Source organism: Sprattus sprattus, assembly GCF_963457725.1.
Source record: "Sprattus sprattus genome assembly, chromosome: 7".
NCBI lineage: Eukaryota > Metazoa > Chordata > Actinopteri > Clupeiformes > Clupeidae > Sprattus > Sprattus sprattus.
In genome coordinates this window covers 36,953,794-36,980,051 of record NC_137926.1, presented here as the reverse complement: position 1 = coordinate 36,980,051, position 26,258 = coordinate 36,953,794, and the positions used below count along the sequence as shown (strand labels likewise).

General features: G+C 41.4%; 1 protein-coding gene across 1 annotated transcript; it reads right to left on the bottom strand.

Annotated features, from left to right (window-relative positions):
* Positions 1-26,258, bottom strand: LOC308367915 (transcription termination factor 1-like; the record flags this gene model as incomplete). The annotated part of the gene is made up of 8 exons (XM_080841918.1): positions 1-283; positions 829-914; positions 3,259-3,324; positions 3,751-3,958; positions 10,332-10,456; positions 10,688-10,766; positions 10,983-11,168; positions 25,610-26,258. The coding sequence occupies 8 exons, from the start codon at positions 26,256-26,258 to the stop codon at positions 153-155; spliced, it is 1,530 nt and encodes a 509-aa protein (XP_080698044.1). The 3' UTR covers positions 1-152.

The following is a 26,258-nucleotide window of genomic DNA, read 5'->3' as shown; positions in this document are numbered from 1 at the left end:
TGGTTCAGAGGTCAGGGAAGATCTCTGACAGCTTGGAAGAGTCTCTATGGTGATGAGCAGGGGTGGCGTTGGGGTGGTTCAGAGGTCAGGGAAGATCTCTGACAGCTTGGAAGAGTCTCTATGGTGGTGAGCAGGGGTGGTGTTGGGGTGGTTCAGAGGTCAGGGAAGATCTTTGACAGCTTGTAAGAGTCTCGCTGCTCTGTGGGCTCTTCATCATCCTCACAAACCTTCAGCTCCTCCTCCAGCATAGGCAGGGTCTTCTCGTACAGGAAATCAATGATGTCTGCCATCAGAGACCGAGGGAGGTTAGAGAAGGGGACAGACAGAGAAACAATGCCATCAGAGACAGAGGGAGGTTAGAGAAGGGGACAGACAGAGAGACAATGCCATCAGAGACAGAGGGAGGTTAGAGAAGGGGACAGAGAGAGAGACAATGCCATCAGAGACAGAGGGAGGTTAGAGAAGGGGACAGAGAGAGAGACAATGCCATCAGAGACAGAGGGAGGTTAGAGAAGGGGACAGAGAGAGAGACAATGCCATCAGAGACAGAGGGAGGTTAGAGAAGGGGACAGACAGAGAGACAATGCCATCAGAGACAGAGGGAGGTTAGAGAAGGGGACAGAGAGAGAGACAATGCGGCAGAGGAAGAAGAGCAAGACAGAAGAGGAGAAGCAGAGGAGAAGGGAAGACATTGTGAAATTGTTGTTTTTCGTGATGTAGTGCTTTTCTCAAACCCAAGGTCACTTTTGCAAACTCCACCAGAAAACAGACTATAGTATTAAACATGACCGAGAGAGATACATGAAACCAGCAGGGGTCAGTACTCACCACAGAAAGACTTCCTGTTCCACTCTGGTACATTGGTCACCTTCAGCCGGTGGAATTTCATTTGGAGGAAGGCAGGTATGCTGTTGCTTCATAGAGAAATCACAGGAAACTTTCACTCAACATCACACTCACACACAACTCACTCAAATAAAAAACTAACAAACGATTCACTTAAATATCACACTAACACACAACTCACTCAAATATCACACTACTCACTCAAATATCACACTAACACACAATCACTCAAATATCACACTAACACACAATCACTCAAATATCACAGAACTCACTCAAATATCACACTAACACACAATCACTCAAATATCACACTAACACACAATCAATAAAATATCACACTAACACACAACTCACTCAAATATCACACTAACACACAATCACTCAAATATCACACGACTCACTTAAATATCACACTTACACACAATTCACTTAAATATCACACTAATACACTATTCTTGTGTCTAGCAGCCAGGTCAAACAGTTGTTTCAATGCCAATAGGCCAACTCATATTGATTATGACCTTAGCAGAACAGGAAGTAATCAGCACTCAAGAACAGAAGCGTTGTACTTGTCCGTCTCCCATGTACAGGCATGAAAACGGGTCAGGGGTGAAAAAGGTGAGGAGGATATTACCCCTCTAGGGGGGTCCGGGGTGTGCCCCCCCGTAAGTAAAATTTTAATATTCCATATTTTAAAGCGTCAATCTGATGCAGTTTGAGATGCTTTTTTTCCAACCTGGGGAGATCTGGAGAAACTTAGCTTCAGCCATGAGTAAAAAATTATTTTGGCCTCCTTACTTAGTATTATGCAAGCCATTTCATGCCAGCCTGTCACTGGGTCTATCATTTACAGTATATGAGGCACAATGTGGTAAGGGCACCACAAAAGGCTTAATGCATAGCCCCCACGAGAGATGCCGTAACTTAACTTGTCTACTCTTCCATCCATGATTGACAGCCAATACAATGTTATGTAATTCAGATTTCAATACATTTTATTGGCAAGGCCCTTCGCGTTAATATTTCCATGCACTCGCATCCTCCAGTTATTCAACATAATAAATCAGCGGCGAAAAAAACAATACAATCATATATTCTTTAGAAGTACTAAATGATGCAAAATGTAAGGATCTCTTTTCATTTATGGAATTCTTGTCAAGAAAATATGATTCTATTGTTTTTTTCGCCGCTGATTTATTATGTTGAATAACTGGATATATATATATATATATATATATATATATATTTAAATATATGTTAAGCTCCTATTAAAGTATCAATCTACTACTTCTACTTCCAGTGGCACTTGCTCTTGACTGCTTTGCCTCATAGCTTGGCGACTTGGCCTTTTTGAGCAGAGCTCACCTTTCACCAAATTGCTTATCATGTCAGTGCTCAGGGTCTTGTTTATGGTAACGAGACTGAAAATCGTCATCTGACGTCAAGATTTGTTTTATACCTGCAAGGCTTGTAGGTTGACTGGCTGCAATAGTAGGAATTATTTGCTACGTTAACAGTCTGTAGTCAAACACCTTTGCAATGGTCACTTTGCCCCAACAGAGCGATTCAAAGTTAGAACAGGGAGTCTCCGTGGCGTTTGAGTTAATGTAGCTAAATGAGCTTACTCAGTTATTCAGTACTCCAGTTATTCACACCGTAGCCGTCTCGTAACCAGGCTAATCACATCATATGCTTGCTAACTTTTTTATACAAATGTATCTGAATGTTATACCCCTTGAAATGAATTATCTCGTTAAGTTACCGAACACGTGTTTTAACGTTGTATATGCTTACATTACGGTCACACACAAAAAATGCGTCCAGCAGGGATTCCAAAATTGTCCGGGATTTTGCCAATTAGTTACGTCTTTACACGTTTGGAAACTGTATCTAAGACTTACGTTCCACCTTCTTGCGCGAGCTCTGACTGTAGGCAGAATTGTCATTGGTCAAACTTTCCCAGTGTTGACAGATATTATCCTCCAAATACGATCATTTGGAGCCTTATTTACAATCTGGCAACACTGACGCCTGCCGCCACTGAATATGCCCCCCCCCACACACACAAAAACAAAACTCATCGAATCTACACGATTCACGTAGGTCACCTATTTTGTTTTCAAAACGGCGAATTTCGCTGAAAGGTGAGTGATTCTCATGTCTGCATGTACTTGCTAACATGAGCCCCTTACATGGCCCCACAACCAACACAACCAAACATTTAGTTTTATGTAATGTACACTGCACTATGTTGTCTATTTATTTCATTTCAAATTTGTATTCATTAAAATAAAAAAATAGTTTATGTATATATTTGAATCCTATTCCTACTACCTTGCTGCTTTGATAACTGAATTTCCCTCACGGGATTAATAACACTTTATCTATCTATCTATCTATCTATCTTACCCAAAGAGATGAGTGAGGTCATCCCAGTCTATGTCTGAAGATTCCTCCACAGCCATTTCATTGATCCTGGTCGGGGCACACAGAAACTGGGTTAACTTCCGAAATAAGGAGATCACAGGAGATTCTCACACAAGTGGGATTTCTTGAATGTTCAGACGGAGATATTTCAATAGAAAATCTAATCTTGAGTATTACTTAAAGCAGCTGTTTCGATAACAGAGTGAAGTTAGAGAGAGACAGGTGAAGCTTGAGAAGAGAGGCTTAAGGAAGTTGCCATTTGGATGAGAGTTAGTGGTTATCTGTCTTTGCCTACCAGACAGAGGCTGGCAGATCAAAGCTGTGACAAACAGAAGCAGGATCTGCATATGGTCTCTGTGTTGAAGGAAAACTCTTCCCTGCTAGTGTTGTCTATGTTCTGATGGATTATTCAGCCGGTCAGAGAAAAATGTACCTGAACTGACAATTTGATGTGACTGTCACATGAGCTCTCACCACTTCGACCTGCACTGCATCCAGCTGCGAGTCTTGACCTGCTTGGCCACACGAATCCAGGGCAGTTTGTTACACAAGTCCATCTTCTGGATGACCGCAGACCTGTCACCCCCCTCTCCTCCAGGCTCAGCCTTCTTCAGCAGCTGCTGGTGTAAACACGTCAGGAGGACCTTCAACTCTGGCTCTGACCATGCCCCATGATTCTCAGCTAAGGGAGAGAAAGTGTCAAAGCATAAAACAAGACTGGGTCAGTATTCACAGACCTCATTCGTCATGCATTAGTTTTAATGTCTACCTACCCTGTGTCTTTCAGTTTATGTACTGTCAATCTAGCTGGCTGCCAATCACACAATTAGCTTAAAGGTACAGTCCACAATTCTGGAAAATGGTTATTAATATTTAAGCTTAACCGCCAGTCACATTTAGGGTTGTGCCGATGGACGATATCATAGTCCATCGTCATTTTTGATCCACCTTCACGATGGATGGTAACCATCGTGATGCCACGCCCCCCCCCCATATGAATTGAAGTCAGGCATGAAAATGAAATAGGCTACTGCTACAATATGCCTAATGGGCTTATTCTTATACAATTTATTATTATGGTATTATGTCTAGGTTACAGCTTTTCTTCGTTTTTCCCACGTCAAACATTTCATGTTATTCACGTTAACTAAGCCTGCTCCTGCGTCGGGAAACTTGCTCATGTCAACAGAAATATGACGTTCAACTTTAGCGAAAGCATTAACTTCAGTGCAATGGCTACAAAATAGAATAGACACGAAGGGACAGAAGATAGCTCGATCAACTACTCACATTCAAAGCTAAATTGCTATTTGGAACCACGAGGATATATTTGGCTTTGAACAAACAGCGGAGACTAAGGCCCAATCTCAATACTTCCCCTTACCCCTTATCTTACCCCTTACCCTTGAATTTGCGCGTTCATGTGAGAGCTAGTGGTGTCTCAATACCCAATTTGATCAAGATCAAGGGCTAAGATTGAGTGCCGTGTAGCCCTCGTTTTTAAGATGATCGGAGAGCTCCAGACCTGCTAACATTGGAAAATGTGTTTGAGTACCACCCCGGTGTGGCGCAGTGCGGTGCGACGCGATTTTGTGGCCTTCATTTTATTAGTTATAATGCTGTTGTTGCATGTTTGAACCAATCGACGACATTCTGAGCTAATAAATAATGCAGTTCTGAACCACTTTAGAAGGCCTAATGAAAAAAAAAAAAAGACTGTGATAACATTTATAAGTGATAACTGTGACAACAAATTTGTAGCCTGGTGAGACATTTCTCTCCACAGCAGGCCTATTATATTTCCTCTGGGATGTTATTTCACTCTAGGCTACTTAAGAAACTTCTCCAACAATGGTCATGTTGTATTTTTTCCCTACCTCATACCTATCAAGTGTCATGATTCATCATTCTTTTTTCTCCCCATGTCTGATGTTCGAATGCAAGCCCAATTACATTGTATTTATTTGTATTCCATTGCAACTTTAAACAAGTTTAAGGAGCTTGTTGTTTTCATGTCACCCTGGCAACAAGCCGGCATGAATAATATGCACATGAAATGAAACTTGTTGAACTTACCTCAACATGTCTATTACAGTAATTTAACCCACCATGGGCAATGCTGAAATCACTGTTACAGATAGTACAGCATGCAAGACTGTCATTGTGATTTAATTTTATAAGACAGGGGTATACCTTTGTATAGTCTGTTGTAAAATGTCTTATATTTTCTTTTGGGGGGGGGGGGGGGGCACTTTCCCTGTGTCATGGTGCCCCTGTTCCTAGATACACTGAACTGATTAATTCGGTCCGGGAGAAGAGATAAAAGGCCGCCCACACTAAAAATGGATTGGTTGACTTACCGAAACAGGCCAATCAGGATGCTCCTGAGGCACACACCCACACTGCCTCACACACGCACAGTCTCCAGGTCCCTCTCCCTCGTGCGCGCGCTACACAGATGCTAACACGGTTTGGAGTACGTCGGTCGCTCTAGATTCCGGGAGATTTTAAGTCATTTGCGGGCATCAGGGAGTGGTTATCAATATGCGGGAGACTCCCGGAACTTCCGGGAGACTTTGGATGTCTGCTATTATCATTAGCCTATTGTTATTCATTTATGAGTTAAAACATACAGCCTTTTACACTGTGACATGACAACAGCTGTGCGTAAGCATGTGTGGACACTGTACGTAGAAGGCTGCCGCGGACCTCTAGCATGAACTTGACAGATAGGCCTATGATTTTCTGATAATATGCATCTTACTGTGTTCGTTACCTGTTGCTCCTTGGTGACTGATGTCAATAATGACATTGCACACTGTGCAGAAAGCATGGTGGGGATGTCTGAAAAGAGCGGAGTCATGGCCATCTCTCCCGGTAACTATCAATGATTTTTTTTGCGATCTTTTTAGATGCGTCCGGCATCTCTAAGAGGGTATGTCCGTCCGTCGGTCGGTCGGTCTGTCCGTCTGAAACGCATTCTTTCACTTGTAATTCCCTCCTGTGTCCACAAGGTGGCAGAGTTGAGTTTTTGGCTTGGAGCTCCCGGACGCATCTTTGTCCGGTCGGACTTGTTATTTTATCCGGTGGTTCTGCCATGGTAACATACTACAAGAGTTTGTCTAAAATAAGTAGTTTCAAAAAACCCAAAAAGCGTAAAGTCAAACCATTTCTAACACAGCCAAGACACTTAGATTTATTTGCCATTTTAAATCGATGGCGAACACGAAAACCACATGGTTAACATCGTTGGGCTAAAAATTAAATACATTTTTAACGTCTTATCTCTACATTACTTGTTAGTTTACCTTTCAGTGATTTTTGACTTGGTTTAATGTACTCACTTGAAGAATTGGCCAGATGTGGTCGGGAAGGGAGAGTTAGGTAAGTATTCATGAATGAAAAAATCGCTAACTGACACCTAGACAGCGGTTGATTCTTGTGACCGCAGAGTAACCTAGTATTCTCTGATTTCGATGGTGATAGTAACGATAGTAACGGCAGGGGGTCTGTGATTGGTCAAACTCCTCTTCTGCTTCTTGCTCTACTGCAGCTGCAGCTGCCTATACGCATTGGTGACTCGAGACAGACTGTGAAGTTTGAACCCGTTGAAAACCGGCAATGCATTATTGAGCGTTATGCGTTCTTAAAAAAAATATATATATACAGTATATATTTGTTTTTGGTTATGGGTACTTTTAGACCATCAACTCGTACCAGCATACTTTGATGTCAAAATGCGTGCCAGGTACGCAAAATGCGTACATGTGGGCAGGTCTGGAGCTCACTTGCTCCTCCAAGGGCTATCCCAGAGCACACAGCGAAACCAGCTCGGGTATGATCAAAAAAACATGGCTGCTTGAAGCGAGGAATATTTTACATGAATAAAGCTATCTACACAACTTTTTATATGTTTATAATGACTCGGTTTGATCTGAAATGTGCTACTCGAACGATGCATAGTATTGTAGGTCTTAACTGAAGCTTTCAAACGGTAGTTTTAGGTTACAATTAGCGCGTATGCCACCACTTCATTGGGTTATATGGTAGCTTTCTAGCTAGATGCTACATACACTACATGTAAGTATTTTTGGCTTATAATTAATTAAAAAATTACGACAGTCTTGTTTCGTGCTCTACACAGTTGTATACATATATATTTGCAACCATGTTCTTCATTGAAACTTTTTTTTAATCGCTAGTTTCATAGCTCATACAGTCACGCATGACGTACTCGAAACCGAGTGGCGTCTCATTTCATAGGGGAAAGTTTTCAGCCCTTGGCCCTTACACTTGTAAGTGCTAGGGTTAAGACAAAGACAAAGCAAAAGGGGCAAGGGGAAGAATCGAGATTCGGCCTAAATATTAGCAAGGGGGAGCTTCTCACCCCTCATTCGCTAACATTACATTGTTATCAGAATAGCCCTTGCTCCGTTGATTTCACATAATTTATCTGAGGATTGTTTCATATCTATGTGAAGCCATTTAACATCATACAAGTGGTTGTGATCACTTTGAACCTAAGACTGCTTTTTATTGGTGAGCTGATTTTTAGGAATTTAACTCCAGCTGAAGTTGTTTCCTGGTTGTTACGGTTAAATACCTGCTATGCTAGCTTACTAGCTAGCTAAGGACACTTTAAATTACCTTCAACGATTTAAATGGAAGAGTTCAATTTGCATGAAATGACAGCTAGTTATCTAGCTGATGTTTTAGTCTCCTCGATTTAACTATACAATTATAATGGAAACTGGTAGAAACCCTCAGGTGCCTGTGCAACTTCGTATGAAACAGTTCATATTCATGAGTCCATATATCCAGATATTAAAACGAATTCATCACAGGCTAGCAACTGCCAACTGTATGAACCTTACCAATGTGTATGTAAAGAATACTGATATGAAATATGAAAAACAACCAATTGTCAATGTGCAAGCTACCAAATGAGTGGTGATTTAAGCTCCTCTATTGGGTTCATGTACAGTCCCGCTCAGCAGTATTGGCACCCCTAGTGAATATGAGCAAACAGGGTATGAAAAAATATGTCTGTGCTATTTATCCTCTTGGTGTTTCACTCAAAATATTCACAAAAATCTTACCTTTACATTGAAGTCAAATTATTGTAAGAGAAAACAACGATTGAGATTTAATAAATATTTTTTACAAAAACATGTGTACCACTATTATTGGCACCCCTAGAAAAATCTTATAATTGAAATCTAACTGAAGTATATTTCCAGTCATGTTTTACAGTTTTAAATTAACCTGTTTAATTATGAACTCTGAAGAGGTTAACCATGACTTCCTGTTCCACTGATGTACAAATATGAGATGACACAGGCCAAATTCCATTAGTCATTCATCACAATGGGAAAGACCCAAGAACACAGTGACGATGTGCAATAAAAAGTTGTTGAGCTGCACAAATCAAGAAATGGACACAAGAAAATCTCGTACCAGTTGAAAATACCCATTTCCAGTATCATGGAAATAATAAAGAAGTTTAAAGCGTCAGGTGATGTTAAGAATCAGCCTGAAAGACGACGTGTGTGTACATTGAGGCCACGCACCGTAAGGAGGATGGTTCAACTGGCAAAATAATCCCGAAGGATCACAGCTGGAGAATTGCAGACATTAGTTGAATCTTGGGGTTAGAAAGTCTCCAAAACTACCATCAGACGCCACCTTCATCACCACAGGTTGTTTTGAAGGGTTGCCAGAAAAAAGCCTCTGCTGTCAGTCAACTACAAACTATAGTGCCTACAGTTTGCCAATTGGAAGTCAGACTTTCAATTGGACTGAGTTAAATGGTCAGATGAGACCAAAATAAAGCTTTTTGGCAAAAACAACAAAGGTGGGTTTGGCGTAGACAGAAAGATAGCCATACAGAAAAGCACCCCATACCTACTGTGAAGTATGGTGGCCGATCTTTGATGTTGTGGGGCTGTTTTTCTTCCAAAGGCACTGGAAATCTTGTTAGGATCAAATACCAGCAGATATTAAATGAAAACCTAACAGCCCCCTCTAGTAAGCTTAAAATGGGCCATGGTTGGACCTTCCAGCAGGACAATGATCCGAAGCATACCTCAAAATCAACACAAAAATGGTTCACCGGCCGCAGAATAAAGGTTTTGCCATGGCCATCACAGTCCCCCGACCTAAACCCCAAAGAAAATATGTGGGATGAGCTGAAGCCGAGTCTACAAGCGTTGACCTCAGAATCTGAAAGATCTGGAGAGATACTGTATGTAAGAATGGTGTCAGATCCCGTGCCATGTGTTCACCAACCTTATCAGGCATTATAGGAGAAGACTCAGAGCTGTTATCTTGGCAAAGGGAGGCTGCACAAAACATTTAATTAAGGGGTGCCAATACCTGTGCACACATGTTTTGAAGAATAATATTTATTTAATGTAAAAAAAACTAATTTTCTCTCAATTATTTTACCTCAATGAAAAGGTAAGATTTTTATGAATATTTTGAGTGGAAGACCAAGAGGATAAACAGCAAAGACATATTTTTTCATAGCCTGTTTGCTCATATTCACTAGGGGTGCCAATACTGCTGAGCGGGACTGTATTTGTAAATCTGACACTGCAAGAGTCGGTGCCTCCGCAGCCACGAAGCTCACCGCTAGTCACTGTTCAACATTGGTAACGGCATTTAAAAAAATAAATGGGACTGAGTAGTGTACACCCCCCCCCCCCCCCCCCCCCCCGACGAGACAATATCATCGTCCATCACGACGTTTCAATGTAAACATCGTCTTCTGCCAAATAAGGAGGCATCGCCCAACCCTAGTCACATTACACCCCTCCCTTTCAGCCTAACCCTGAAGTAATGCATTGATGGCCTGGAAATGATTTATGGCTGAAATTCACTGTTTGCCACAAATTACTCACAAACATCAGATTTCTTTTCAGAGCAAACACTGAAAGGACATCTATTGGGCCATGAAGAGCAATTAACTGAAATTGACAATAGGTGTATGGGATTAGATTTGCAGACTGAACCTTTATCACTATGGATGTTCTGGTGTGCATATGATCACTCACACATCGCGCCAAAGCGATCCCTCACGGCTGTGCAACTGCGGCCCATCTTGTCTGATATGGTCGTCCAGTTTGACCCATGCTGCGTATACAGTTTCTTCAAGTCCTTGTTCTCATCTTCTGTAAACCTGCAGATGAGGGACACAGTCATAACACTGAAAATACCCCTAACATGATGCTGCTCTCACACACGCACACAAGCACACACACGCACACGCACACGCACACGCGCACACACACACACTGAACTGTGCTGCTCACCTGGTGGAGAACTTTAAGTTACCTTAGGCCACATTAAAATGTCTGTCTGGGCACATTTCTTTATAAAGAGAACCAGTTGTTGAGAAGCTTGTGTTTACCTCCCCTTGTAATTCTCCTTGTTGCAGTACCTCCTGGCTCTCTGTAGTATATTATCCCAGGAACGAGGGATCCCAGCACCTGTTCAGGCACAGGACACCATTCACTGCTGCACTGCAGGCTGGACTGTTGTATACCTCTTAGTTCCAGTCACTTGATACAATTTGACAAATCACATCTCCAAAAAAAAAAAATGTCGGCATGCCAGCAGTGGGCACTCTCACAGAACAAACTCAGCCTGTGTCACTCACACGTCTCATGCTCATACATGACATGACATCTGATATCTATACTCACATACACTCCTGACGAAGTTGAACTTCCTCTTCAGCCTTTTGATGGTAACCATCTCATCTGGGAAGCGTTGGGGTCTAAAAAGCTTGAACTCGCTGTCGATCCCGGAAACGTCCAGGAAGTCCTTCACGTTCTGTTTCAGCTGCTTGTTCTCGCCCGCGGTGAACTGCCCCGTTCGCAGAGGGATCCCTGTGGCATGGTGGGGGCAGAGGGAAAGCAGTAAACCAAAAAACCCTGGATCACATGACTGAAGTTATCCCTCAAGTAGGGCCAATAGTTTTCCGCGAAAACGGAAAACGGACGGAATACGCGGAATGGACCATCTGAAACGGAATGGACCACTGAAAACGGAATTGCAACTTTTCAAACGGAAACATAATTTTGTGCATCAAAATCGCCCAAAACCCCCTGTATTTTACCCTGTAAGACTGAATTTCTTTCAAATAAATTCAACAACGATCGCAACAATGAACAAACATTAATTAAAGAACCAAAGCAGTCAGAAAATGTCACGTCTGCGCTGAACTCTGCTCCGGCCACGCCCCCCTTTTCAACGGTAGTCACGCACTCTCTTCCCAATCGCATTAAAAACTAAAAATGTTAAGTCTTCTGTTGTGTTGATGGCTGTCAAACAACAATCTAAGAAGGGCACGTATTATTCACTGAGTTACCAAGCAGTCTAATTTATGGGGACTAATTAGCACTGCACTGAATTACATTACCAGAGTTATTGCTACACAATAACAATTACACAACTAATATTACTAGATACATATAATAGTGGACATTACACTAGGCAACATGGATCTCATTCATATCTCATCCAGTCGAAATCTTAACAGGATTGAACCCATCTTTATTACAGCGTATCAACATAAGAACAGAACATAGCTAAATCTCCGCTTAGCATCATGCTAATCACTACTAATAGCACGAGCAGGTAGCCCAAAATTTGGTATTTAATACACGATATATCACAGAAGCAACTTCATGAAAACCCTTACTTTCATTAAGTATGCACATAATGCCTCACATACAGGTCGAACAATGATGATTTACGCATTGGAAATGTATAAGGCACAGTATGGTCAACTACTTAGCGACAAACTGAACTCGACAGTATGTTAACTGAGGGTGCTGCACACGCACGCAAACAGCGTTGCTAGGCAACATCACTATCAACAGAGTTTTTCATACAGTTAACGTGCGGAAAGGCATTATACGGCTGTTTTTATTTTTTTGACGCGGAATCACGGAATTACCAAAAACGTGACACGGAATTTGCTTTTTTTTGACGCGGAAAACTATTGGCCCTACTCAAGTGGTCAGTGGTCCTTCAACTTCTCAAACACAGTCCACCCAAAAACCTAAATGATGATGGACACATGAACCCAGTATGACATGTTTAACTCAGGGGGCCCTATCTTGCACCCACGAAATTGACATTGTCACCGACGCATGTATCATTCCTATCTTGCACCCGGCGCACAGCGCGATTTACCCTCCTGAGGCGCACTTCGAAATGAACTTGCGTCGACATGGGCGGGGGCGGAACAGAGAAGGCGTTTCTCTGGCGCAAGTGGTATTTTGCAGTTTCAAAACAACGCCGTGCACCATTGACCACAAAAAAGCTGGTCTAATGTCAGAGGCGCAATGTCTAAAGTCTGTAACGCGTATTCAGAACGCTATTTTAAGGGCGCATGTGCTTGCCCGCACAGTATAGGACCTATAGGCTACACTTTACTTCTGTCGTCTTCACGAGAGATTTACACCAATTTTTTGGCAAGCCATATATAATTACAAGGAAAATAAAGTATTTACCACATGAGGAAATCATTGTGATATCCATATCCAAGATATTTTAAAAATAGGCATACATCTAGCGTACACATTTACCCAAATGATTCAGGTTAATTGTAATGGCAGTGTTGTACCCGATTCAGCACCCGCGGCAGATGCACCCCCTCGATATTTAGTCTTGTGAAACGCCGTGTCAAATACATTCAACTTGCTCAAAGGAAAATTAAGTTAATTCATTTTGTAGTCATGGCTGGGGTAGGCTATATATTTCCACAGAACAAAAAGGTGTTCTTTTGCGTTCGCTATTATCTGAGGTTTTTGGAAGGAAAACATCGGTTGTTTGTACTCTTTAGAACAGTTCTAAAGACTGTAATCACTTGTGTTCTTCTCTTCCATCTCTTTCACAAATAATGAAATCGTAGTATAGTATTTTTCCCTGCGTTTGTTAGGCGAACTGCTTTCCTTTCCGATCAAGCGAGTGGTGCGCGCCCTCGAGGGGGTGCATCTGCCGCGGGAGGGTGCTGAATCGGGTAAGTATGGGTTCCCTGGCGTCCTTGGCGCTACAGACTGCACCCATATTCACTTACGTGCCCCCCCAGTGTTTTACACAACATTGCCATGAATCATGGATGTGTCAATGACATAAATGAGGATAGATTAGAGGACTTTAGAAGACGTGAGGTTGAACTGCATGGATGGGTGCAATATTATTACCATGCATACATAACCTAGTGATTCAGTGAGGGTGAACCCAAAACATCGGAAAGTATGTTTTTGTGACTTATTTCAAATATGTTGCCACCAAAAAACGAATGCTAGTAACTGAAAAAATACAAACGAGAAATGAAAAGTAGAACCATTTCTCCAAACAAGCATGGGAAAATATTGCCGTGATTGTTTCTGGTAACACACGTTCTGGTGGCCTCACGGTCTTCCTCCCGGTAATTCCGCAATTACGATAACAAGCCGCTTTGCAATATGCGCTCCTCGCTCTTAAAGGGAATGTGAGATGACGCTCTGATTGGTTTATTGCATATTACGCCCAAACCACACCTATGGCTGAGTAACCTCCTTTGGACCAACCCTTTTGACACTTGCGCTGGACGCAAGTGTTTTTTTCCGCCGTTAAAATAGCAACTGCGCCATAGAGCCGCCCACACAGCTATTGCGTTTGGCGCCGTCCTACTTGCGTTTCTGATCAGCAAGATAGGGCCCAGGATGTCATAACATATCATACCAGAATCATGCAACTATGCACTGAGAAAACATCCTGGGCAACATCTATCTATAAATCCAGAAATCTCTGTGTGCAGGGTGTCTGCAGGTTTTAACAAGTGCAATTTTAGACTTTTTTAGACCTTTTTTAGACCATCATGGGTTCAATTTAAGACCTTCACGGCGTATCAAAAAAAAGAAATAACAAAGCCAGACTGCGGTCAATTGACATTTATTGTCAATGAAACAAACATACAGCCGCGGAAAAAATTAAGAGACCACTTCAAAATTATCAGTTTCTCTGGTTTTACTATTTATTGGTATGTGTTAAAGTAAAACGTACATTTTAGTTTTATTCTATAACCTACTGGCAACATTCCTACCAAATTTCAAATAAAAATATTGTCATTTAGATCATTTATTTGCAGAAAAATGACAATTGGTCAAACTAGCATGGAAACTGATAATTTTGAAGTGGTCTCTTAATTTTTTCCGCTGCTGTATATACATCCATTATTTTACATGCTTCTAAGCTGTGCACTTTTGGTGGCAATTTCATCCTCCAGAACCTTAAGCTGGGAGAGTTTGTCTTTAGCAGCCCTCCTCAGAGCATTGGATTTTGAGAGGAGCTCTGCCATTTTGCTGCCAGCCTTGCCCATAGTGTCAGATGAGCCCAATTGTTCGCGAATGCTGGACGCAGCACTAGAACTAGTACTACCGGTAGAGCTATTATTTATGCTAGCTGCAGAACAAAACTGGGCTATACCATGCGATGTCGCGCCGCATTTTCCGAGTCCTGGTGCTTGCTTGACTTTGTGTGCGATTCCAGTGCCTTAATGCCCAGGGTGACGAGTTTTAGAGTTCTTTTGCAGAGAATGCAGTAAGCCTCACTGTCGTCGGGAACGCGTTTCAACCAGTCCGAAAATTCCGGTCCCAAGAGCCAGTTATCATTAAATTTGCATTTCCCCATCTTCTTCTGCCATTTAGTTGTCTTCTACTTCATAACTTCCCGCCTTGCTCGCACACAGGGAATCAAAATACTTGCTACTGCAAGTGACGAGAGTACATTTCCGTTTCACATCCGTAGTTTTCTTATTACGTTCCACTAACAGCAACATGTCATGTAGAACTACACGGACCATAACTGCGCCCATTACAGGAAAAGAAAAAACAGAACGGCGTGGAAAAGGACGTAAAAAAATATTTTTTTTGGGTCGATATTTTGCATTGAAACGTAGGTCTAAAATTACTCCAACTCAATTTTAGACATATAGTGCAAAAAAATCGCTATATTCTAGACTTTTCAAGGCCTAAAATGGAAAATGTGTAATTTGAGACTTTTTAAGACTTTTTAAGACCCCGCGGACACCCTGTGTGTGTCTGTCAGTCAGTCTGTCTAGGGCGTATCCAGGGTTCCTACAAGTTTCTTCAAGTCAAATTCAAGTATTTTTAAGACCTTTTGAAGACCATTTAAATAAAAACGTAATACCTATCACAGCCTATTTAACAGACCTACCGGCAAAGACAAAAACTTTTTTTTTTTATCAAACAAATGTAAAAATGTGGACTGTACTTACGCTACAACACCACAGCACAGACCACAGACAACAAGCCAAACAGAGGCTTGAAAAATCAACCACAAAAAAGTTTGACTAACGTTGTTATGTTAATTTCTAACTTTTTTACGTTAGCTAGCTACCCATTTTATGCTGGGGTTATGGGGAGTAGAGCAATAAACAATGAACTCAACAATGAACAATGAACTCAACTCCACAATAAATACAGGGGTGCAAACTCATCAGTGATGAAAAAGGTGACAATAATGTGAACACCCTAGGAGAATCTGGGGCATGATCCACGGGGAGTATATTTTATATACAGTATGAGAATGTTTCACATTTTGAAGTTCAATGCATCAAACTGGTGAACTTTGACAGCAAAATTATGAGGCTAGATCTATGAAGAACGTTTTGCTGTTGTAAACTATTTTGTGCTCTGGTAACAGTTTTATCATAAACATTCCACATAGGGGAGGCAAACGTAACCTCTGCCTCACTGAAGGGGGCGTGCGAGAGCCTGGAAAGTGGACTTACAATCCAGTGAAGTGATAAATACATAATGGGCGACCAATGCCAGAGCTAAAAGGATTTCATCAAAAGACGGGGCAGATGATAACTCGATCAACTACACATTCAAGGTCAAATTGCTTCGAAAATGTTTGGAACCTGGATTTTTTAATGTGAATTTAAAAACCACACAAGTCCTAGACTGCTTTTTATTGGTGAGCTGATTTTGAGAAATTAAACTTAAATTGCAGCTAAAGTTGCGTTTTCTGGTTGCTAAATAGAAGGGTTCAATTTGCATTTAATGATAGCTAGTGATCTAGCTGATGTTATAGTCTCTGCGATTTAACTCATAAAACTATAATGGGAAAAGTTAGAAACCTGTCATGAATGTGCAAGCTGCCACTTTAATGGTTATTTAAGATACTGCATCTGTAACTTATTAGCAACTAAACTCCGCTGACGACCGTGTCTTTTATGTAAATTTTTTCTGTGTTTTCGCGCTTAGATTTTTCCTAAGTGACCGAGAAATAGACACTGTACTATCTGTTAACACCGTTATTGTAACCACTAACCAGCAAAAATGGTGAATGTGATTTGCGAGGCGTCTGTCAGAGAACTGTCTGACATTAGCAGGATAGCCTACGTTACATAGCCAAACGCCCTTGCAGTGTACCAATGTCACACATTACCGTAAATATCATATTAAAAACTTTTTAAAAGTTTTTTGAAAATGCCTTCACCTGAATGACAGCTGGCGTTCGCAGATTACTTGGATTTCCATTGTAGGACTGGTGTTTGGCGATGGTGTTCAGGGTCCACAACAGCTGCTTTCATAGTTGGTGTGGACCCAAAATATGTGCGCAGATCCACCTTAGCGGTCGTAACTGGAAGAGCTAGTGCTAGCAGCTGGCTGGTTACCTCAACCAGTGGCAAAATGCTTGCTTATCCTTCCACGCTTCATTAATCTTCCACTTCCCCATAACCCCAAGCATAAAATGGGTAGCAAGCTAACGTAAAAAAGTTAGAAAATAACATAACGTCGTTAGTCAAACTTTCTTGTGTTCTGCTGAGATGTTCTTAGATTTTTCGCGCTTCTGCTTGGCTTGTTGCTTGTGGTCTGTGCCTGTGTTGCAGTTGCACTGCTGTAGCAAAGTGACGTGTTAGGACCATTTTGCGACCCGGGGAAGCGCTGCGCTCTCAATTATGAGTTCCGCCACTCTTTATTTAGGCTAAGTTATTTAATCAAAATAATAGTGGTTGACAAATGAAACTTTTGAGGAGAATGTGATACGGAGAAATTATACTGCCAAATTTTTTAAGACACAGATATCAAAATTCAAGACTTTAAGTCTTTTTAAGGTCCCTGCGGGAACCCTGGTATCTCCCTGACGTTAGTTATGAGATTTCACATGTAGCTTACGCATGTCACGAACATGTGCATCCTTGATTTTGAAGATTTCTGAATTCATAGTTTGCGACATATTTGAATTTTATCGTTTGCCGTAGGCACTATGGGTAGTGTAGTAATTCAGAGAAAGAGGGGCGGACCCGCGCAACGTGAATGATGTCATTATTACACTACCCAACAGCTACACCTACGTGATAGAGATTATTTCCAAACACTGTTAATGACTTAAGAATATAATAATCAAGTGACTTGTTTGAATATATTCCTGTGAATTATGTGCTTCTGAAAGCAGGAGCATGGCTTTTCTCTCTGTGTGTGTAACTAGAATATTAGGTGCCACTAAGTCTGCATATGAACAAGAGCATGTTTAGACCAGAGGAGATAAGAAAGGAACTGTGCTTCTTCCGACCTTGTGCAAAACTGCCATCCTTGCAAGACAGGGAGCCTCGGACTTGAGAAATCCACCACGTGATCATCCCTGCTGAAAGCTAAACTTCTGACTATATAAACTTGGTGCGAAGAGTTTATCATGGCTTCACTGTCAGCCTCGGCTGGGAGGGGAGCCCAATTGCAATTGTTGTTGTTTGTCTGTCTAATAAATGTACTTTCATGCAGCTCCGGAGTCCTGAACTAACTAGGGTGAATTTTTCACCTATCATAATTGGGGGCTCGTCCGGGATTCCAACAACCTCTTCGACTCTCCTTGCTGGTCTAATCATCAGGACCTGAACCGTATGGAGGAGTACGAGACTCCAAAGACCTCCAAATTGAATTGGATGGAGGCCAGGGCCTGCCAGCGAGGAGAGCCGAGAGTGAAGGAATTGAATTTGACTATAAGGGGAGGACTCCGAGCTGTTTGTGAGTATATTGGTTGTTTTATTGTAAGTGTACGCTTGTATGTGGTTCTTGGTTGTTTCGGTTTTGCGTACACTTGTCTTCAGGTGGGGTTTGTGACTAACTTTTTGCCTGTTTGCCGTGGGGTGGAAAGGGGAACTAAGGTTCATGGAGGGATTTATTCCTGTTTGCCCCGTGTGTTGAACGAATTGCAAGAGTTAGAGAGACTCCTGTCTGTAATTTTCCTATTCAGAGATGCGCTAAGGTTATATAATACTGTTCACGTACCTGCTATTTGCCTTATGTGAAGGATAGCACCTTGTTTGAAGGGAAAAAAAGGGTACCGTTCGAAAGGTTATATGTAAAGTATGCCAATTGCCTTATGTGAAGGATAGCGCGCGCTATATGGTTATATAAGCACTGTTCACCTTCCGGTTGTTTGCCTTGTATGAAGGGTGGAAGGAAGGGTACCGTTAAGTTTTGTTTTAAACGGTAAAGGTTATATGTAAAGAATGCCATTTTCCTTATGTGAAGGATAGTGCTTGTGTCTGAATTTGAAAACTTCCTAGGCCTATTTTCTCCGGATATTTCTGTATACATTCCTGTTCGCCTTGAATGAAGGGAACACACTTTTCACTTTCTGTTTTCCTGTTGGGCCTTCTGGTAGGCCTCTTGGTGCATTGTTAAAAAAGAAAAAAAGGGCTATAAAGAAGGATATAGTCTGAAACATATAGAGACATACCTGTCTAGCCGGATTTTAACAATAAGAAAAAATGGGAAACAAGGGATCTAAAATTGATGACATATCCCAGTTAGAAGGGGACATGAAACATATGGCAATACAAGAAAATGCTGACTGTGTAATGCACAGACATATGTGGAAACAAGATTTTGGATTTTAAGGAGTCTCTTTAAGAGATAAAGAAAAAGAGTCAGAGATACTCTAATATACTAATACTTGTCTGTTATTTTCCTGTGGGGTTGAGACAAACTTTTTACAATGGGTAAAACCAGATAAATATAGTTATAATCTATGTAATTAAAGATTTCTCATTACTGAGATGCCTTGACCCGGAACCAGTAGGGGACTGATCACCCCAGGGAAATTCCCTGGCCTCAACCTCCTCAGAAAACGAGTGAGATGGAGGACCTCTGGTCGGGCTCGGGTTGACTCAGCATTGCGATCTCAAGAACAAACTATGAGAGTCTGAAAATAGAAACATAACTAACCCTAATGTGAAGAATAAACTAACGGTAATTTAAAAGGTTTCAATATCAGTTTAAGGAGAAATACATAAAATGACTACAACAAGAAGAAAAATTGACTTAGAAATGGGAAAAAGTGCGTCAAAATCAGAAGACGTACATGATAATGGCAATAAGAGATGGATTTAAAATGTCTACAACAAAAAGAAAATTGTAAACACAGCTTTGAAAATGTTTTTGCATTATTGGTTGCGCCAAACAGAGAAAAGCTTACGTTAATGGTGGCAGGAGAGCCAATGATTTTTTGTTTTGTTTTGTTTTGTGTGACTTTGGTGCCTGCAGAACCAGAGCCTCAGTAACCAGAGAATAACATGCACAGAACAGAAAAAGAATGAGACATCTAAAAGCAGTCATACACATAACCCATTACTTTTGAAGAGTCTGAAACGGGAGAGATATTAAAAATGCAGATTATGTTTAAAAAACATGCTCTACAAACTTATTAGGAAGAGATATGATGTGGGATGGGCATTACAATTGTTCCAACAATACATGGGTTTTAGAATAAATTAAATAATGTTGTCCCAAAATGTTATGTATAGAATATACACTGTTTAGGCCAAACGATTTAAAGAGAAATTTAAGCCTGTGACACTAACTATATTAACTTAGATTGATGCATTGGACTAACACAGGATGGGTGGGGGCTGAGTGCTGGCTCAAAAGACTACATTCTCACAAGCCATGAGCTCAAACTTAGCTACAGTTCGAGAGACAGTCAATTGTTGTTGAACATCTTGTGCTGTTCTCCAGATAAGAAGATTTTAGCAGAAACAAGGCCACAAAATTAGCAGCTGTGGTTCACTAAAGTAAAGCTATCTTTTAAAAAGCACCTTTGCCAGACACAAAAAAAATAAATTATACATTTTCTGGAAATAACTTAATTATGTAGATAATGGAATCCTAACCATGCATTAGAAACACAAATGTTGCAGAGTTTACTTTATTCTCAGACCATGTCAGCTGGAGATATTATTAAAAAGCCTGAAGCGGGAAGGCAAGCATTTGATCACATTAAGAAACTATTGGTTAGTTCTACTGTCTTAGCATATACACGACAAAGCCATTCGTACAAGCTGTAGACTGTAAAAAAAAAAAGAAAAAGGAAAAAGGAAAAAGGTTGTATGATATTTGTGTTAATGCATAAGTGGGGACTTAAAGTTGAGACCAGTGGCATATTATTCAACACGGCTAGATCCAGTAGCCCAAGCAATGTCTGAATGTTTACAAGCAGGAGTGGCTGCAGCCTTGACGGTGCAGGCCTCTGCTCCTATTGTACTAAACAGACACTTACACTGAAAGTTCCACATGCTTATTTTTTTTATTTAATTTGTTTTGCTCTCACAGCCTCATATCACTTTTGAGCACTGCGTGACATTTAAGCCAGCTACACTTTTACGTACAGCACAAACAGATAAAAACTATGGCAGCCAGAGCTGACCTACAAGATATGCCTATTCCAAAAGCTGATTTAACCATTGTTGATGGTTCAAGCAAACAAACCTTGAACACATAGCCACTACTTCCACACTATTCCGCACAGGCAGCGGAACTGATTGCCCTGATTGTGCACACAGGTGCAAAAGGGTTTCATTGGGAAACCACAAAGCAGACAAAGCCACTAACCTAGCAGAAAGTTTTATTACTTTTATTTCTTTTATTATGATTTTAGTAATCCAAGAAGCCTATTGGAACATAAGGTTCTGATACGATGTTGACCATTATTTTACTCCAGATATTGCTATTGCTGCTTGCTTTTACTAATTTTATGTAAAACACTTTCAACTGCAACAACCATCTGACACATACACATTTGAAGAATTAAAACACACAATACTAAAAGATATGCTGCAGTATTGAGCCATGGTGAAAACATGCCTCAATAAGAGGGGATAGTAAGCATCTATTTTTAGTTCTTGTTTTTATTTTTTGAGAAAGAAAGTTAATCATTCATCATTGATTTTATATTGTTTTACTTCTTATTGAATTATGTAGTTTGAAAGATGTTTTAACATTCAGTTATAGATTTTATTGAGTTAAATCCCAACGAAAGAAAGAAATATTGTCTAGCCATAGACAATCACTGCCCATACAACCTCCAGTCAGCCAGACTGGTAGAAAAGAAAGAACCGATCTATTGTAAGCCAATTCAGAGAGAGAAATTAGTGATATTAAGCATGCATGTCGATATCACTGTTTGAAATGATGTATGGAAGAATCGACACTGCCTAAACTCTCAAACCATTTGCTAAAACAGACAAAGAGATTGAAAATACATGGCAAAGATGATGTTTGAAACTAAATGCTCTCAGACTTCTCTTCCCTACACAGGAACACTGTGAGGCTGAATCCAAGGTTGGGCCAGGAGATTGGGTCCTAATCAACAGCCTCTAAAGAAAACACTTCCACTTGCCCAAGTGGGACAGAGCAGACCAAGTGCTACTGTCAACATCTACCAGTCAAAATAGCTGAGAGAGCCACGTTAGGGCTGGGCGGTATATCGATATTTGAGGTATATCGATATTTTTAAAAACGAGATATGGAATGAGACGCTATCGTCAACATCGATATAATTTCATTTCCGTTTAAAGTACAGCACATTTGTTCCAAATAACAGCCATTTCGAGCCGCGGCTGCCGCCTCCTACTCTGCTTCTGTCTCCCGCTCTGCCTCCGGCTCACACAAACACAGACCCGCCCTCACTCACGTCACTTTTTTTAAATCCCCTACAGCGCGAAAATAATTTTCTGTTACGATTGAGATTCCTGTCATGTTTAAGTTACATTTAATTCAATTAAATAACATCACACAACGTGTGGCTTTGACTGAAACGTTGCAGATGCGTCTTTCTGTCATGGGCCGAATAAAGACTGGCAGGCATCTCATGCGCGACTGCGCTTTCGCAGGCTACATCGAATCTAAACGACACGTAGGCCCGATTACCCCCAATATCAAATGAACGGACGGTAAAGATCCCTATGGCGAGGCTACGTGCAGTTTCGGTAGGTCGGGACGATTTATGAATTTGCCTATTTTAATGCAGCTGCCGTCACGTAAGTTAATGGTTATGCTGCGACTCATTGAAAATCTTGGTTACACTCTGCACCGCCCGTTGTCTCAACAGGATTGCGAACTTTGCAACTTGCTGCAGGTGCAGCTGCTTGGTCGGTCTCTTCCTCTCTAACTTGATCAGGAATAGTACGGTTTAAGTAGCATCACTGCTAATGTTAGTTAGTTAGCAATTAGGCTATCTGTGGCTGACACCTGACTGATAGATACATTGTTGACGCACACTTTGTTGGAAATTGTACATACATGTGATTTAAATAGGCTAAAAGGTTACATAGTGTACACTTACCAGGAACACAGTTCGTCAGCCGTCAGTTTCAATACAAGTTGACCAGACTACTTGCTATGAAAGATGTGAAGCACAAAAACCGTTGCAAATGACAAGTCAATTCACTTTACGCGGGTGTTAATCAAATAATCAACGGAACTTTTTGGAACATTCTGAAGAGCTGTATAATTTGATGAGATACGTTAATGACATCACACAAATATAACAGGCACATCAGCAACTTGCGTGATTCTTTTCATGAAGGTAGACTGATTCATTTAACAAATTTAGGATTGAGAACAAGCACAGCGACGTCACTGAAAAAGAGAGCACAGAATGCGGAGTTGGAGCGTGCCAACGGCAACTATGTTATTATTGCGTCAAAAAATATCGATATTTATCTTATATCGACATTTTGCTTGAAAATATCGAGATATGACTTTTGGTCCATATCGCCCAGCCCTAAGCCACGTGGATTCATCTGACTCACTGTAAATGGGTAAGCCTGCAGATGGCGGATGCAGAGGAGTAAGGACCATCTTTCTTTGCTGTTTCCAGGTATTGCCCGCAGTGACAGAAAGACCAGTCTACAAAGGGGGGTTGATGTATAGATTCTTCTCGTCTCAAACGCTGGCAGTAGATATAGTACTGTCCTGTGGGATTAGAACCGAGTGGAAATTGTGGAGTAAAAGGTCTATTCCTCTGCAAAGTCATGGGAGGTTACGCAAAGTGGGCCAAAGTATGTGGGGGACTCCTAGTAACGACTGTGGGATTTTACATTGTTGGTCTAATAACATGCTTATAAATGATAGCTATACAGCATCACTTTTCACATTTTAATGCCAGACAATGCTTCACCACCTCCACACATTATTAGCAAAGATGCTGTGTTTGAATGCTATTTAAAACCTGGGGAAAAGAACGATGCACACCTAGGACACTGGACACAATGTAAAACCATTACATATGTGCTTGATCATGGAAGAGAAATACAGTTAAATACTTCATCTGAATGTAAAACTGCGGGGATGTGTTTGAATGGCAGACTTCTTGAAGTACAGGACATAGCCATAGCTGATATGTGGTGGTTATGTGGGAATTGTGAATTAAGAGCTACACTGCCTGTGGGTTGGTCTAGAACAATGTTAGTACAACCTTTTAAGATTACCCCCAGGTCCAAGATACACCAGTACCTGAGGAACGTTCCAATGCATTCCATACGAGGGAGGAGAGAAGCAGGGTTCGACAGCCTGGGCATTCCCCAGGGCATTCCAGACGACTACAAGGCCTTGAACCCAGCAGCGAATGGCCTGGCATCTACCCCCTGCCCCTGGTGCGTCATCGGAGCACACACAGATTGGATTAATTTCCTTTACTACGCTGAGATGATATTCCAAAACCTGACCAGAGACGGACTACAAATGATCAGAGAAGAACTACACGCCAACTCCAGGGTAACACAGCAAAACACGGCTGTGCTTGAGATCCTCACTGCCGAGAATGGAGGCATTTGTGTCATGCTTGGTACTGACCAATATTGCACACATGTCCCTGACAACACCAGAGATGGGAAAGACTTAGATCTGATCCTACAAATAAAATGCAAGCGAGTTCTGGCACGCATGATTGGTTTATGTGTGCCCTGTCGACAATGTTTTCCTCATGGGAAGGAATGTTGATGTCTTGTGTGGGATTGATTTTGGGTATTCTTTGTGTGTTGGCTACATGTGCATGCTGTGTAGAACCCTGTATACAGAAGATGGTGGCTGGAATGATTAAAACTGCTGACGACGAATACCTTGCCTTACAAATACGTAGCCTGTGCCTCTGATGGAAACTTTGCTTAATAATTACTTACTAAGGTAGATGAAACAATGCTCATTAATGACCTCTGTTCCGAAAATCCATGTGATGAAGCTCAGAATGATGATTTTGAAGTTATCCATTGAAATTGATCATTAATGCTTAAGAAAGATGATTTGTGATTTTGATTTTAATTTTTGATTATCCATTGAAACGGATAAAAGGAGGGATTGATAGAGATTATTTCCAAACACTGTTAATGACTTAAGAATATAATAATCAAGTGACTTGTTTGAATATATTCCTGTGAATTATGTGCTTCTGAAAGCAGGAGCATGGCTTTTCTCTCTGTGTGTGTAACTAGAATATTAGGTGCCACTAAGTCTGCATATGAACAAGAGCATGTTTAGACCAGAGGAGATAAGAAAGGAACTGTGCTTCTTCCGACCTTGTGCAAAACTGCCATCCTTACAAGACAGGGAGCCTCGGACTTGAGAAATCCACCACGTGATCATCCCTGCTGAAAGCTAAACTTCTGACTATATAAACTTGGTGCGAAGAGTTTATCATGGCTTCACTGTCAGCCTCGGCTGGGAGGGGAGCCCAATTGCAATTGTTGTTGTTTGTCTGTCTAATAAATGTACTTTCATGCAGCTCCGGAGTCCTGAACTAACTAGGGTGAATTTTTCACCTATCACTACGTCTGCTAACACTACAGAATGCATAATTCCTACGGGCACTGCACTAGTATACATAGCACTGCTGCAGGCCTCACATATTCCCTATGGCCTGAATGGAGATAAACTCATTCGCCCCAAAATGTAAACTTAATCACCCTGTTTCACAGTGCACTGCAGGCTTTGGATACTCCCAATGGCTAAAATAAAGCTTGCTTACTCACCTTGCTTCTTATATACCCTGAAGCGGGGCAGGTCGTACCTGATGACAGCGTTAACCATGACGGTGTTGCAAAACGTGAAGTTAGGCAGGAACTCTAGGATCTCCTGCCTGATGGGATCTTCAACGTCCAGTACAAGCGCTTTAGCCACATAATCTGGGTGAAGCTGTGCGTCTGTGGGAGAGTGTGTGTCTGCAGCAGGCTGTGTGTGTGCCTTTCTGACCTTCGCCTTGCGCTTCACTCGTTTCTGGGGGACTGGTTCACGGTTGGTTTGCACTGCTGTGAGTGCCGCCTCTGCTTCTGCCGTCTCTCCAGGACGGTCTGGCTCTTCAATTCTCCTTTTCTTGTTCTTTTTCTTCACCTCTCTCTCCTGAGCAGCAGCAGCATCTGCAGCCTCTTGTGTCACACTTACGTTCTCTGCATCGTGTTTTCTTTTCTTTTTGTTTCGACCTTCTCTTGTGTCACACTGGCTCTCGACGTGTCTACAGTCATCTTTCTCACTCTTTGTTTTCTTCTTTTTGTGTTTATGTTTCTTATGAGAGTCGAATTCCGTAGTGGTGGTCTCAGCAGGACTGCCGGCCTCTGGCATCGCCTCTAAAAGTTGCTTCTTGCTCTTGTTCTTTTTATGAATGACCAACTCTGCCTCCGTCAT